Source organism: Coregonus lavaretus (genome assembly GCF_964263955.1).
Source record: "Coregonus lavaretus genome assembly, chromosome: 23".
NCBI classification, from domain to species: domain Eukaryota; kingdom Metazoa; phylum Chordata; class Actinopteri; order Salmoniformes; family Salmonidae; genus Coregonus; species Coregonus lavaretus.
Genome location: NC_140010.1, coordinates 47,525,563 through 47,542,528, shown reverse-complemented (window position 1 = coordinate 47,542,528; position 16,966 = coordinate 47,525,563). Strand labels below are relative to the sequence as shown.

General features: G+C 41.5%; 1 protein-coding gene across 2 annotated transcripts in view; it reads right to left on the bottom strand.

Annotated features, from left to right (window-relative positions):
- Positions 1 to 11,702, bottom strand: part of puf60a (poly-U binding splicing factor a) — a 73,992-nt gene extending 62,290 nt beyond the window's left edge. Inside the window, exons 1-2 of one of the 2 annotated variants that reach the window (XM_084139985.1) lie at positions 11,631 to 11,702; positions 8,319 to 8,390 (exon numbers count right to left, since the gene is read on the bottom strand). Coding sequence is in view for 1 of the 2 variants with exons in the window: in XM_084139984.1 (XP_083996110.1) it covers positions 11,631 to 11,651 (21 nt within the window). In the remaining variant the exon portion in view is untranslated. The remainder of the gene's footprint in view (positions 1 to 8,318; positions 8,391 to 11,630) is intronic. The other variant, XM_084139984.1, reaches the window with a different exon arrangement.
- Between the last annotated feature and the right edge of the window lie 5,264 nt (positions 11,703 to 16,966).

Here is a 16,966-nt window from a genome sequence, read left to right as displayed (position 1 = left end):
AATTGAAATGCTCCAGGCATTTATATATAAACCCCAGTCGTACTTTATCAAATGCCTTTTCAAAGTCTGCTATGAATACCAGGCCTGGTTTCCCAGATTTTTCATAGTGTTCTATTGTTTCGAGTACATGCCTTATATTATCTCCAATGTATCGTCCATGTAAAAACCTGTCTGATTTGAATGAATAATGTCCGACAATACCTTTTTAATTCTATGCGCTATATATTTTGCATCACAACACTGAAGTGTAAGGGGATTCCATTTTTTTTAATGGACTGGCTCTTTATATTTCCCACTTGTATCCTGTTTCAGTAATAGTGAAATCAGACCTTCAGGGACGTAATGTTAGCTAGCTAGCCAAGTAGGTTGGGCACTGCACTGAAACAGCGTGTAACTTATTTACGACAGCAGGGCTCCACAGTCTGTGACCATTTTACTTGCATATGCGCCTAAATATTTAGCTGTGCAACCTGGAAGTTTTATTTAGGAGCACCAGTGCGCCAATAATTTTTGGGGATTATAGCTTTAATACCTCAAATATTTTTCATTGTGCTCCTATATTTCTTTGTGTGCGCCTACATTTTTCAACTTAGGCGCACACGTGGTCCTTGTAAAAAAGTTAATAGAGCCCTGGATAGTTTGACAGCTTGCTGATGAAGTTGTAGACATGTTCCCAGCAGTCAGTCCATTCTTCAACATGTTTCCAAAGCACCAATCGTTACTTCTTAATATTGGGTCCACTAAAACAATGGTTCCCAACCAGGGGTACTATGACCCCTGGGGGTACTTGGCCTATCCACTGGGGGTACTTGAGAAGACTCATGAGACCATAGGCCTACTGGTAAAATGCAAATTATGTAGTACATCCTGGGGGACTCAGGGCAGAGCCAAAATTTACTTGGTGGTACAGCAAACGAAAAAGGATGGGAGCACTGAGCTAAAAGCACAGCAGCAGACTCGATAGGGGCAGAGCAGGCTGTTCGCTGCTGTCGCTTGCATTTCTCTGGAATTTTTCCAACTAAACGACAATGACGTACGGAGCTCTTTATATCCGTTGCAAATAATTAATAATTTCTACCATGCTAGAGCTGCCCCGGTCAGCTGTAAGTGCTGTTATTGTGAAGTGGAAACGTCTAGGAGCAACAGTGGCTCAGCCGCGAAGTGGTAGGCCACACAAGCAAACAGAACGGGACCACCGAGTGCTGAAGCGCATAAAAATAGTCTGTCCTCGGTTGCAACAATCACTACCGAGTTCCAAATTGCCTCTGGAAGCAGCGTTAGCACAATAACTATTAGTCAGGAGCTTCATGAAATGGGTTTTGATGGCCGAGCAGCCGCAGTCCAAGATCACCATACGCAATGCCAAGCGTCGGCTGGACTTTGGAGCAGTGGAAACACGTTCTCTGGAGTGATGAATCACGCTTCACCATATGGCAGTCCAACGGACTAATCTGGGTTTTGGCGGATTCCAGGAGAACGCTACTTGCCCCAATCCATAGTGGCAACTGTAAAGTTTGGTGGAGGAGATATAATGGTCTGGGGCTGTTGTTCATAGTTCGGGCTAGGCCCCTTAGTTCCAGTGAAGGTAATCTTTACGCTACAGACTACAATGACATTCTAGATTATTCTGTGCTTCGAACTTTGTGGCAACAGTTTAGGGAAGTTTCAGCATGACAATGCCTCCGTGCACAAAGCGAGGTCCATACAGAAATGGTTTGTCGAGATCGGTGTGGAAGTACTTGACTGGCCTGCACAGAGCCCTGACCTCAACCCCATCGAACACCTTTGGGATGAATTGGAACGCCGACTGCGAGCCAGGCCTAATCGCCCAACATCAGTGCCTGACCTCACTAATGTCTTGTAGCTGAATGAAAGAAAATCCTTGCAGCAATGATCCAACATCTTGTGGAAAGCCTTCCCAGAAGAGTGGAGGATGTTATAGCAGCAAAGGGGGGGACCAACTCCATACAGGGTTCGTAAAGACAGTGGCAAGTTAAATTCAAGGACTTTTCAAGCACTAATATTTATTTTCAAGGACCATCAATTTGTTATAGTTCCTATTATGCAATTGTTTCTAGCCACCAACAGATGGCAGTATATCGCCACAACTTCATGAAAAAAACTAACTGACTTACTATTCATCACTACCTTACATGTTCTCCTCAATAATACGTGTTTCATTACTTATTTACTACAAGCATGAGTGGCAAGTCAGGACTGATGATGTTGACTGATTTCGTTATATGAACTGTAACTCAGTAAAATCTTTGAAATTGTTGTATGTTGCGTTTATATTTTTGTTCAGTGTACATAATATTAAATTGTCTTTATATTTAAATTGTCTTTATACTGTATTTCACAAAATTGTTCAGCCCACTGGCTGTCCCAACACAATGACATGGAAGTGAATTCTGACAGTGTAAAATACCCTTAGTTGACTAAATTGTTGTATTCTATACCCATTTGAAGAGAAACAAGTTATTAATGTGTTTGATAAGATTAAAGACTCTCTCAGGGGACCCTTTTAACATTTCAGGGGACCTCACATGGGTCCCGGACCCCAGTTTGGGAACCACTGTACTACTAACCTCTCTCCCTGCTTGCTTCAATACTTCCTCTCTCTGTGTATCTCCTTTGCCTCCTTCATTGCAGCCTGACTCACCACTGTCTGTCTCACTACTCTCTATAAATAAATTGTATTTTGTTATGAGAACTTATAGTAGGCCATCTTTTGATCATAGCTAGCTTAATTTCAGTCAACTACTCCTGCTGAGGTCATCATCCTTCTAGCCAGCTAGTTATAGCTAGCTACCTGGCTAATACACAGAGCCCTTGAGCTACCTAGCTAGCTATACATCTGACTGAAATATCAACTCATTCTCTGAGAGTCAGGGTTTGATTGGGGGATGTCTGTTGACACGGGATGTTAAAATAATTCCCACTGTCAGCGGCGTCTCTGCTACTTGACACTGTAGGTCTGAGCTGAGGTAGTTTGTTTCACCTCAAGGCCTATGTCGTGGGCGAAGTTTCCCGTTGGTGAATGAATGCGCTGCTAACACGGCAAATCCGGGGGAACAGGCGAACATAACAAGCATACATGATTCATTCATGATTCCACTCATTTGCAGAGGTAGGCGCGATTAGAACTCAGATCAACAAGCCTTCTGAGCGTTGATCAACGCTGGGAACGCAATAATAAGTGGGTAAACGATCATTAACAAAATAAAACGGTGAGTCAACGCAATTTCACAAATAAAAAGGTGCGCAAACGGCATTTAAGTGCATTTACCCTTCACTACATCCCTGGTTGGGTCTGGCAAAACCCATTCATAAACATCAATATCCTGCCAGGCAGGATTTAATCTAGATTTGCTCTGCATTTTAGCTATCCATTTGGCGGCGCCTAATCAAACAGTTCTGTACCTGCCTGGCTGAGTGGCATTGTGGGTGGAATGAGCGAGCTCGCCCGGCAACCAGAGCGCCAAACACATGAGGAAATAAAACTCTGTAGTCTGCATGAACATTTATTCACAAGACCAATACATTTTTCTAATATTTTTCATATTTGATCATTTTCTGTTCTCCTCTCATTTTAATTCAAGTAGTTTTCAAGTACCAACTTGAGAAAATTTTAGATTTTCAAGGTATTCCAGTACTTGGATTGGAATGAGATGTTCGACGAGCTGGTGTCCACATACTTTTGGTCATGTAGTATATTTCCTGAGTTTTTTTCTCCAAGATTTAGGACAGACACTTCAAAACCTTGTTTCTTATTATATATATTTTTTTACTGTCCTTTTTGCCATTTATGAATGTTATTCAACGCGTTTCTATGGGTTTTAGTAGTAAAAGCCTAAATCAACATTTTATCAAATAAAATTCAAAATCAAATAACTAATTGATTCATAGTATGACCACCTTAAAACAATTCCATATGTCAGCTTAGCAACACCCCCCCTCCACCAACGTTTTAGACTTAAAGTGCTCAGAGAGTTTAGCATTTTTTAACACCTGTAAGTGCCATTTCCTGCAATTTACAGCAAAAAATACCTTATTAGGTTGTGTTGCCTAGCCTTAAATGACAACAAATAAAGAAGAAAAAGGGGGGAGAAAAAATATATATATAGTAGCGCTGCCCGTCCACAAGGTGGCGCAGGGTTAGGGTTAGTCGAATTGGTCGAACTGACAAGAAAGGTTACTAATGTGTGACTTTGTCCTCGTGTTTCTTGGCCAGTTATATTGTTTTGTTCACATGCTAGGTTGTTTTTCAATGTTAGTTTGAGTTTGCTGCAATTGTCTGCTGCTAGGAAGCCATCGCAGAGATTTTTTTCATCACAGACAAATGAGCGCCCAAGTTACCATGATAACAACCCATCCATTAAAGGGCCAGCTGAACATTTTTGTCACACCTTTTGATTTGCTTGATTGAGCATTAATCACTCCCAAAAACTTTTATTCATGAACTTTTAGTCATTGTTCTCCTAGTTGTATTTGTGTGGTCCTAAATTTCTACTTAGGAGCACATCATGTACTCCTTGTAAAAAATGTCAGCGTAGAGCCCTGAACTATAATAATAAATAAGCCGTATCACTCAGCATTTTGTGGCAGAGCAGGCACTTTGTCGATTCTTGATGTTCTTGATGTTGTAGAACTGTTTATCTGTTTTTATTATTGGATCTAAATTATTTATTTTAACATACACTGGTTAAAAGACGCAGGTCACAAATTAAAGTAAGCACTAGTAATACATTTCTTATTTTAGAAAAATTTGAAAGCATGCATGGTGATTTTTGGTGTAATTATGGAGCAAATAATATTTTTTAAAGATTTTTTTAGTCTACCTGCCACAGTGGCTGGTGGACAAAAAGTTAATTTCCGACCCTGGATGTCACCATGGAAGGCAAAAACTCAGTCCCACCAAGAAATTGCCAAGAAACTGAAGATCTCGTACAAAGCTGTGTACTACTCCCTTCACAGAACAGCGCAAACTGGCTCTAACCAGAATAGAAAGAGGAGTGGGAGGCCCCGGTGCACAACTGAGCAAGAGGACAAATATATTAGAGTGTCTAGTTTGTGGAACAGACGCCTCACAGGTCCTCAACTGGCAAAACACCAGTCTCAACATCAACAGTGAAGAAGCGACTCTGGGATGCTGACCTTCTAGGCAGAGTTGCAAAGAAAAAGCCATATCTCAGACCGCCCATCTTAATCTTTTCTTTTTATTGGCCAGTCTGAGATATGGCTTTTTCAGCATCCCGGAGTCGCCTCTTCACTGTTGACGTTGAGACTGGTGTTTTGCGGATAATATTTAATGAAGCTGCCAGTTGAGGACCTGTGAGGCATCTGTTTCTCAAACTAGAAACTCTAATGTATTTGTCCTCTTGCTCAGTTGTGCACGAGGGCCTCCCACTCCTCTTTCTATTCTGGTTAAAGCCAGTTTGTGCTGTTCTGTGAAGGGAGTAGAATACAGCGTTGTACGAGATCTTCAGTTTCCTGGCAATTTCTCGCATGGAATTTCTCAGAAAAATAGACTGACGAGTTTCAGAAGAAAGTTATTTTTTTCTGGCCATTTTGAGCCTGTAATCGAACCCACAATTGCTGATGCTCCAGATACTCAACTAGTCTCAAGAAGGACAGTTTTATTGCTTCTTCAATCAGCACAACAGTTTTCAGCTGTGCTAACATAATTGCAAAAGGGTTTTGTAATGATCAATTAGCCTATTAAAATGATCAACTTGGATTAGCAAACACAATGTGCCATTGGAACACAGGACTGATGGTTGCTGATAATGGGCCTCTGTACGCCTATGTAGATATTCCATTAAAAATCAGCCGTTTCCAGCTACAATAGCCATTTACAACATTAACAATGTCTACACTGTATTTATGATCAATTTGATGTTATTTTAATGTACAATTTTGTTTTAATTTCTTTCGAAAACAAGGAAATGTCTAAGTGACCCCAAACTTTTGAACGGTAGTGTACTTGTAAGACAAGAGTTTTAAATAAGGAAAAAATGAAAGTCCAATTTCAAGCTAAGTTAGTTAGCTAGCTAGACAAGTTGGCTAGCTAGTAAAAGTTGTGACACCGACAGGGAAGATTATTGGCTAGCTAGCTAAGAATATCTACACCTAGTTAGTTAACAAGGGCACTACGCTAGGTAGCTAGCGACCTTAATTATTATCTATAACTAAGATTTGATGGGACAGATTAGGTCCATGGACAATCAGACAAGCGCAACTGAAATTACTATTATGTTTACTATAACGTTGGCTAGCTAGCTTTGAAGTGGGCAATGCCTTCTTCTAGCTAGCTAGCGTTAATCGTTGAGTTTTTTTGTTAACTAGTTATAGGGAAGTCGAATGAATGGGCTGCTGCACAGTCACTATGAGAGCAATTTATAGAGCGCCCGGTTAAATTGTGCATAAGAGCATTTTTTTAAATCTCTAAATGGTGAAACTAGTGAGAAATATAGATTCAACCACAAAGACCAGGGAGGTTTTCCAATGCCTTGCAAAAAAGGGCACCTATTGGTAGATGGGTAAAAAAAAAAAAAAAGCAGACATTGAATATCCCTTTGAGCATGGTGAAGTTATTCATTACACTTTGGATGATGTATCAATACATCCAGTCACTACAAAGATACAGGTGTCCTTCCTAACTCAGTTGCCGGAGAGGAAGGCCAATGGTGACTTTAAAAGTTAGCGAGTTTAATGGCTGTGGTAGAAAACTGAGGATGAATCAACAACATCGTAGTTTCTCCACAGTACTAACCTAATTGACAGTGAAAAGGAAGCCTGTACATAATAAATATATTCCTAAACATGCATCCTGTTTGCAACAAGGCACTAAAGTAATACTACAAAAAATGTTGCAAAGCAATTCACTTTTTGTCCTGAATACAAAGTGTTTTGTTTGGGGCAAATCCAATACAACACATTCCTGAGTACCACTATCAATATTTTCAAGCATAGTGGTGGCGGCCTCATGTGTTGAGTATGCTTGTAATCGTTAAGGACTGGGGAGTTTTTCAGGATGAATAAGAAACGGAATGGAGCTAAGCACAGGCAAAATCCTAAAGAAAAACCTTGTTCAGTCTGCTTTCTACGAGACACTGGGAGATACATTCAAATTCAGCAGGACAATAACCTAAAACACATGGCCAAATCTACACTGGAGTTGCTTACCAAGAAGACAGTTAATGTTCCTGAGTGGCGGAGTTACAGTTTTGACATAAATCTACATGAAAATCTATGGCAAGACCTGAAAATGGTTGTCTAGCAATGATCAACAACCAATTTGACAGAGCTTGAATATTGGGCAAATGTTGCACAATCCAGGTTTGGAAACGCTTAGAGACTTACCCAGAAAGACTCACAGCTGTAATCGCTGCCAAAGGTGCTTCTAGAAAGTATTGACTCAGGGGTGTTAATACTTATGTAAATTATATATTTCTGTATTTAATTCTAAAAACATGTTTTCACTTTGTCATTATGGGGTATTGCACGTAGATGAGTGAGAAAAAAATGTATTCCATTTTAAATTCAGGCTGTAACAACAAAATGTAGAATAAATCAAGGGTATGAATACTTTCTGAAGGCACTGTATATTACGCTACTTTCCATGATGTGGACAGTATGTGTTACTACATTACACATGCTGACATTTTGAACACATCGAATTGGGGGGAATTACACATCCTTTTAACCTCAGATCGGTGATGTTAGTATATAAGTTTATAGTCAACACAATGACAAGATCAAACGCTTAAAACAGATCAATATCTTTTGTTTTGTACTGTTGATTTTGTCATACACGCTGGGGAACGCAGTAATCATTTTCTTTCTCAAAATGGCACAGATAATTCAGGGTGGTCTCTCTATAAAAGTCGCTGACCGCACACCAATACACGGATTTGAGAGTCAAACTATCACTCGAATAACAGCCAACCCTTGTCAGTGTTGATATCCTACGCCAGGTCGCGATTCGTTTAAGTCCAAAAACTGAAAAACTGGTTTGTTCCCATTTCCTTATTGGCAGCTTCCCGAAATCAACATCCGACATTCCAAAATATAGATTGCAGCCTTACACAAACCCTCATCTAACCAACCATATATTGATTATTCCAAGTTTCCGTAATGTCTTAGTATAATGTTCATTTAAACAGCGCATACAACTAAGGTGACCACATTTAAAATACCCAAATACAGGACAAAGGGATGATTTTGCGGGACAGTGTAGCCTTCATGAATAAAACATTTTGGCAGCACCAACGTGATATCAATATGAGTGATTAAGAAAATTGTGTTGCGTTTACCTTTCCGCGTTGGTGACCCCCTTGAAACAAAATGCAACAATCCAAAATGTAGCTGGCGGTCTTCTACAGGTCCTAAATCAATGATATACATATTATTCCCAGATTCCCTGTGGTTTTTCAGTAGTGTAACTTTGAACAGGATGTGCAACCTGACTCCCCCCCTCTCGTTCTATTGATTTCAACATTATATCGATATGTGTGATTGACAAATTAGTGTTGAATTTCTCTTTCCGTTTTGGCAACACCAAAATTAAAATGCATCACTCCAAAATGTAGCTGACGGTCTTCTGCAGGTTGTCCTCTAACCAGAGATGTAAAAAATTTCTTTTTGTATTTCTTTTTTTACGCATACAACCTGATTTCCCCCCTAATTGATAGTGATTTATTGCCACTTGTCAAATCAACAGGGTTTTTGGTATGTGTGAAGTTAATAAGGTGCTTGTTTGAAAAAAATACAAGTACTATGATTACTATTATTACATATGTATGTGTAGATAGTACATTTTATGTATTCAACATATCACAAATGGTTTCTGCATATTGGTTATTGATTGGACACGTTAAACCAGGAATTTGACGTTGGGATATTTATCAAAATGCATAATTTTAAACATAAGTTTTAGGAATATAAATGTAACTTTCAACATTAATTTCAAATGGTATTGCACTTAATCAGGTAAAAACACCTGAATGAGTCCAAAAACTTGCTGCGATTGATTTTTGATGATATACCATATATCACCTAAACGGGTTTGCCCTACGAGTAGCTAGGACAAACATATTGTCACAATTTCACTAATATCATTGAAATCAATCAATCATAGCACGTTTTGCAGTTCAATCGGTAGCTTTTACCAAATAATGTAGAATCCTGTAGAAAAATTAAAAGTACCACTTATATTTATATTCCTAAAACATACACTGAAAATGATACTGTTGCTGCTTCCTGTTGTCATGGTTTTTTGATTTCATGGCCAAGTGTCAAAACACCAGTTTTAGATAATAATCAATATGCGGAAATAAGTTGTGATATTTTGAAGACCAATACACAAATGTTACTCCCTACAAACGTGTCACACTAAATTAGTACCTTCTAAACTGCACACACCATTATTTACCAAGCGAGATTGATTAGCTTGTTCTACTGAAGGGCCTAAAATTAACACCTGCCACCAGCCAAATGCGGGTAGATGTTGGCATTGGCGGGTAAGATGTCCATTTCACCAGCCACGTTGGCGGGTGTTCAAGGCACCATTTCACTCACATTTGTGAATAAAAATAGTAAAGTATGACCACATTTGTAGTCAAATAAATGCTGCAGTAGCTGTTTTCTAAGTATTTCTGCCATTTTGTTTCATAGCTGGTAAATAAATCGCACAAAGTCAAAGAACTACGAATCCGATACAGCCTATTCCACCTCACGCTGCAACACTGCCTGGCTGGGGGATGTGTGCATGTGAAGCGCCGAGTGAAAGTTTCATTTTTAGAAGCGCTGCGCACCGGCATAAAAGTTGGTCTGATTTACTTCAAACGAAAGTCTACTGAAGTGAGACTTTGTCCTTGTGTTTCTTGGCTATTTACCTTGTTTCGTTCATAAGCAAGGTCATTGTTCTATGTTTGAGTTTCAACTGCTAGCGAAGAGAACACAGTCAAACTCAATCTCACAGGCACAAACATGATGAGTCCATAACATCCCGCCCTTAAACAATATACCACATTACTTCTTACTAGTAATACATTTATTGTTTTAGAAACATTACAACGCAAGCTCATCCATTTCTTTGTGTTTTGTTGGTGTAATTTGAACCGGAAAAATATATATTTTGGCTGGTAAAAAAATCTGAGTGGCTGGTAGATTTAAAATCTACCTGCCAGAGTGGCTGGTGGACCAAAAACTTTATTTTATGCCCTGTTCTACTATAATCAATAGTGCTTGCAAATGAATCACTCATCGATATTGTATTGAAATCAATGGAACAACAACCGCAGCGACATGTACCATTTGCGCTCTTCTAACACAGGGTTTACCAATCTCGATCGTGGGGGAGGGGCCGCCAGGACCAAGTTTGGTAAACTATGTTCTAACAGACAAACCTCAATGAACTTGGGTATACTACATGTGTCAATAGATGACAATCTGTCATAGCCATTTATCAATTTACATCTCTGTGAGAAAATAATTTAGGTAGATGGCCAATACAGAAAAGGAAACAGTTTTCACAGGATAATTTCAACCAATCACCACCTTACATCAGTTTCTAAATAGCGAACGGGGTTGGCCTTCATTTGAATGATAGTTTAACCCTCAAATCCATGTGAGGCCAGAGACTTATGGGCGGAGCGCCCGATCTTTTTTCTAGCCACCGTGATCTAAAAATGACAGACTGGCGCATATGACAAAAACACTGGTACTAAACCAAAGTTATTTATCTGTTTAAAGCAATGGATTTTGAGTTCGTGATGACTATAAATTGTAATACTAACATCACCAATCGGAGGTAAAAATTTATTTCCTGTCATTCTTGTGTGGTGAAAACGTCAGTCTGTAATGTAGTAACACTTTCTGTCCACCATAGGGATATTAGCGTAATATAACAATTACATATGTCAAAGTAATTCAATACATCTTTCTTCCTACTTTAACCATGGAGAGTTTAAAAAGGCTCCTAAACACAATTTAACCAGGCGCTCCAGATTATAGCGTCAATAGGGTCTGTGCAGCAGGCTGAACGACGTCCCTAGCTACTACTAGCTAGCTATGACAGGCTGTCGTCGGGGCTTGGCTACCTGACTAACGTTAACTGGCTCACTAGTTAGGTAGTTAACTACATCCAGCAGACTTGGATAGCTAGCTAGTTAGCGCCTAATCAGTTTCATGAGTGACGCTAATACTAGTAGCTATCTAATTAACTACTATTATCGAAAGATGTAAGTCGTCGGTCTGTACCTAGCGAACGTTCGCTTCATAGCTAGCTAGGTACATAAATCCCGCTCTCTTTGCGATCTAGCTAAATAACGTTACTCAATTCACATTTCACTAGATAGCTTGTTTACGTTCCTAACTAGCGGTTGGGTTTGTAGTGTTAGTGCTGGCTATGCTAAATAACGAGCTGTGTCAGGCTGGGTTAGTAAGCAAACTAGCTAACTAGTTAGCAAGCTAACGTTAGCCGACTGAATAAGGGAACAGGATGAGTGCAGGACAAGCTTGTACTGTACGCAATCAACGATGAGCTGTGCAAAATATGGTCAGTAATCCCTTTTAACCATTGGTGTAAAATATAATCGAAAAACAATGCTATTCGATTTATTTACCGCAGAAACTGCCACCGCCATGAAGCACACCTTTCAGCACAGGGCGACGCCAATGAGGACTTCTTCTTCTATGATGTTTATTGGATCCTGGCAACCAACTTCAACGGTTCAGTACCGCCACCTATTGGACTGGATGGATCAGGGACCGGTTGCATCAGCTATGTGTAAAGGTGTCCTCATTCTCCCATCCGAAACAATAACGTATTTTTTTTTTTTTTAACATTTATTTAACTAGGCAAGTCAGTTAAGAACAAATTCCTATTTATAATGACGGCCTACCAAAAGGCAAAAGGCCTCCTGCAGGGACGGGGGCTGGGATTAAAAAAGAAATATAACAAATGTTCTACATTGATTTGCATTTTAATGAGGGAAATAAGTATTTGACCCCCTCTCAATCAGAAAGATTTCTGGCTCCCAGGTGTCTTTTATACAGGTAACGAGCTGAGATTAGGAGAACACTCTTAAAGGGAGTGCTCCTAATCTCAGTTTGTTACCTGTATAAAAGACATCTGTCCACAGAAGCAATCAATCAATCAGATTCCAAACTCTCCACCATGGCCAAGACCAAAGAGCTCTCCAATGATGTCAGGGACAAGATTGTAGACCTACACAAGGCTGGAATGGGCTACAAGACTATCGCCAAGCAGCTTGGTGAGAAGGTGACAACAGTTGGTACGATTATTCGCAAATGGAAGAAACACAAAATAACTGTCAATCTCCCTCAGCCTGGGGCTCCATGCAAGATCTCACCTCGTGGAGTTGCAATGATCATGAGAACGGTGAGGAATCAGCCCAGAACTACACGGGAGGATCTTGTCAATGATCTCAAGGCAGCTGGGACCATAGTCACCTAGAAAACAATTGGTAACACACTACGCCGTGAAGGACTGAAATCCTGCAGCGCCCGCAAGGTCCCCCTGCTCAAGAAAGCACAAATACATGCCCATCTGAAGTTTGCCAATGAACATCTGAATGATTTAGAGGAGAACTGGGTGAACGTGTTGGGGTCAGATGAGACCATAATGGAGCTCTTTGGCATCAACTAAACTCGCCGTGTTTGGAGGAGGAGGAATGCTGTCTATGACACCAAGAACACCATCCCCACCGTCAAACATGGAGGTGGAAACATTATGCTTTGGGGGTGTTTTTCTGCTAAGGGGACAGGACAACTTCATCGCATCAAAGGGACGATGGACGGGGCCATGTACCGTCAAATGTTAGGTGAGAACCTCCTTCCCTCAGCCAGGGCATTGAAAATGGGTCGTGGATGGGTATTCCAGCATGACAATGACCCAAAACACACGGCCAAGGCAACAAAGGAGTTGCTCAAGAAGAAGCACATTAAGGTCCTGGAGTGGCCTATCCAGTCTCCAGACCTTAATCCCATAGAAAATCTGTGGAGGGAGCTGAAGGTTCGAGTTGCCAAACGTCAGCCTCAAAACCTTAATTACTTCTGACCTCTGTGATTGCCAACAAGGGTTTTGCCACCAAGTACTAAGTCATGTTTTGCAGAGGGGTCAAATACTTATTTCCCTCATTAAAATGCAAATCAATTTATAACAATTTTGACATGCGTTTTTCTGGATTTTGTTGTTGTTATTCTGTCTCTCACTGTTCAAATAAACCTACCATTAAAAGTATAGACTGATCATGTCTTTGTCAGTGGGCAAACGTACAAAATCAGCAGGGGATCAAATACTTTTTTCCCTCACTGTACTTGTATGAGGTGACAACCTCAAGCTCTAAACCCTCAGAGGTAGTAATCTCACCGGTGGGGAGAGGGGCATTCTTCTTACCAAACCACATGACCTTTTGTTTTGGAGGTGTTCAGAACAAAATTAAGAGCTGAGAAAGCTTGTTGGACACTAAGAAAGCTTTGTTGTAGAGCGTTTAACACAAAATCCGGGGAGGGGCCAGCTGAGTATAAGACTGTATCATCTGCATATAAATGGATGAGAGGGCTTACTACCGCCTGAGCCATGTTGTTGATGTAAATTGCGAAGAGCGTGGCACCTAGGATCGAGCCTTGGGGTACTCCCTTGGTGACAGGCAGTGGCTGAGACAGCAGATGTTCTGACTTTATAGACTACACTCTTTGAAAGAGGTAGTTAGCAAACCAGGCCAAAGACCCCTCAGAGACACCAATACTCCTTAGCTGGCCCACAAGAATGGAATGGTCTACCGTATCAAAAGCTTTGGCAAAGTCAACAAAAATAGCAGCACAACATTGCTTAGAATCAAGGGCAATGGTTACATCATTTAGGACCTTTTAAGGTTGCAGTGACACATCCATAACCTGAACGGAAACCAGATTGCATACCAGAGAGAATACTATAGACATCAAGAAAGCCAGTCAGTTAATTATTGACAAGTTTTTCCAACACTTTTGATAAGCAGGGCAAAATAGAAATTGGCCTATAACAGTTAGGATCAGCTTGATCTCCCTCTTTAAATAAAGGACACACTGTGGCTGCCTTCCAAGCAATGGGAACCTCCCCAGAGAGGAGAGAAGGTTAAAAAGGTCAGAGACAGGCTCGGCGATGATAGGGGCTGCAACCTTAAAGAAGAAAGGATCTAAACCATCTGACCCAGATGGTTTTTTTGGGTCAAGTTTAAGGAGCTCCTTTAGCACCTCGGACTCCGTGACCGCCTGCAGGGAGAAACTTTGTAGCAGGGCAGGGGGAAAAGAGGGAGGAGCATCGGGCTAGTGGCATTAGAAGGGCTGGGAGATGAGGAAATGTTGGATGGGTAAGGAGGCATGGCTGAGTCAAATAGGAATCCTGACTTAATGAAGTGGTGATTAAAGAGCTCAGCCATGCGCTCCTTGTCAGTAACAACCACATCATCAACATTAAGGGACATGGGCAGCTGTGAGGAGGAGGTTTATTCTCCAGGTCTTTCACCGTTTTCCAGAACTTCTTGGGGCTAGACCCACAGAGAGAGAACTGCTCCTTAAAGTAACTAACTTTAGCCTTCCGTATAGCCTGAGTTTTCTCTATGGGGGTGTGTTTGTTAACAATACAGCAACAGAGGGGATCAAGCTGATTCTATATCAATTTACAGAGGCCAAGTCATGAAAGAAGGCTTGCTCATTAAAGTTTTTTAGCAAGCGTCTATGAGAAATCAGGACAGGTTGTTTAACTGAGCAGCCATTACGAATACAGGCTGTAAAACAGTGATCACTAAGGTCATTACAGAACACCAGACTGATACCTATCAGGATTATTTGTGAGGATAACATCAAGGAGAGTAACCTTTTCTGGGTGTTTGGAGTCATACCTTGTGGGATTGGTAATAATCTGAGAAAGATTTAGGGAGTCCCATTGCGTTAGGACTTGGTCAGTTGGTTTAAGCATGTCCCAGTTTAGGTCACCTAGCAGGACAAATTCAGACTTAGTGTAAGGGGCCAGGAGAGAGCTCAGGGCAGGTAGGGTTCAGGCCGGTGCTGATGGTGGACGACAACACCCAGCAACAGTCAACAAATTTGAAAGCTTAATGCTTAAAACCAGCAAATCAAATTGTTTCGGGACAGACTTGGTAGAGACAACCGAGCACTGAAGTTCCTTGGTAAAAATTGCCACTCCACCACCTTTGGAAGATCTGTCTTGCCGAAAAAGGTTATAACCAGAAAGGTTATAACCACTGAGACGTGGTCATTACACGTCTCAGTAATGACCAACATCTGGATTGGAGCTGTGAACCCACACTTTCAATTGATCAATTAGTTAATAAGCTGCTAGTGTTAACATGCAGAAAACCCAGGCTTTTACAAGAGCAGAAATCAGTGAAGCAGAAATCAGAGCACAAGTCAGAATTGGGGATAGCAACAGTGGATGGGCCAGGATGTACATGCACATTTCCAGATATCATCAGCAGTAATACGATCAGGGCACGGCAGAGGACAGGGAGAGCTCTGCAGTGTAGATTTTTATGACATTTGAATATGCATCAGATGGTAACAAGATCATATTGTACAGCAATTTCATCAGGTAACATGAATACAAAAAGCCAGTGAGAGGTGGTTAGAATAGGATGGGAGGCCAGTCTGTGTAACTAATAGAGAGTCAGGGTCGCGAGTGTGGGAACAAACATTGTCTGTCCCACGGTCGGGTAAACGAGTAAGTTCATAGTCAACAAAGCACGCAGGAGTCATGGGGCAAATAGCATAAAGCAGAATAAAAAAATTAAACGACTTGGGGCTAATGATAGCTAACGCACTTTTGTACATTGCGCTGTTCCGTACATTTGACCTTATTTTAGCGCCCCCAAAACGTAATTTGTATTTATTTTATTTTATTTCACCTTTAGTTAACCAGGTAAGCCAGTTGAGAACAAGTTCTCATTTACAACAGCGACCTGGCCAAGATAAAGTAAAGCAGTGCGATAAAAACAACAATATGTACATTGTGTGCGAATGTAGTAAGTTATGGAGGTAAGGCAATAAATAGGCCTGTTACGGTCCGGCACTGTTGTTCCTGTTCCCGCTTGTTTTCCTTATCCCTTTTTCCCTGTGTGTGTTGTCTGTGTCTGTCTCCTCCCGCTGTGCAGCCCAGTCAGAGGATCTAGGTCAGGGGGCGTGGCCATTCTCTCTCCTGCTCAGTACATCCAGCTGCAGCTCATTGTCACCAATCAACCAGCAGTTATCTACCCGGGCTGGCCACCTCTCCAGCGCCAGTTCGTTCCTACACCACCTGTGGTAACTTGGCTCCGTACAGCAATCTCAGTTTAGTTGTTACCCTCTCAGCATTATAGTTGTCTCTGCCACGTTTGTAACCTGTCTCTCCTTCGACCAGATCCCGTCTGTTCCTGCTGCCTGCCTGCCTGCCACTCCCACGCCGCAACCTGCTCATCTGTTGTCTGATATCCTCGTCATCCAGCTCTCAGTGCTACTGGCTCTCCACCCCACTCAGCTCCTACCCCGGTCTGAAGCTGCTCCACCCTGAACTACTTCTCTCTGCCAAAACACGCTGAATAAACAACATCTTAATTCACCCTCTTTGTCCGTGTGTCCGTCTCTGCGCCTGAGTCCCCACCTAGCCTAACAGAACGAACTGGCCAAACATGGACTCAGCAGAGATGCCACATGAAACAACGGGTGATGGCGTACAACGCGCCCTCCATTCACAGGGAATGTTATTGGGACAACACGACCAACTCATCCGGTCTCTATTGGATAACAACCAGCGGTTGTTGGATCAAGTATCTCAGCTCACCTCTCAGGTAGCTAACCTGGTAACACTCACTACTCTTCCTCCCTCTGCTTCTCCTCCGCCTGTTCCTCCTACAGTTGCTCCAGGCTCGGCTTTCGCTCCTGCCCTTCGGGAACCCCCTACAAC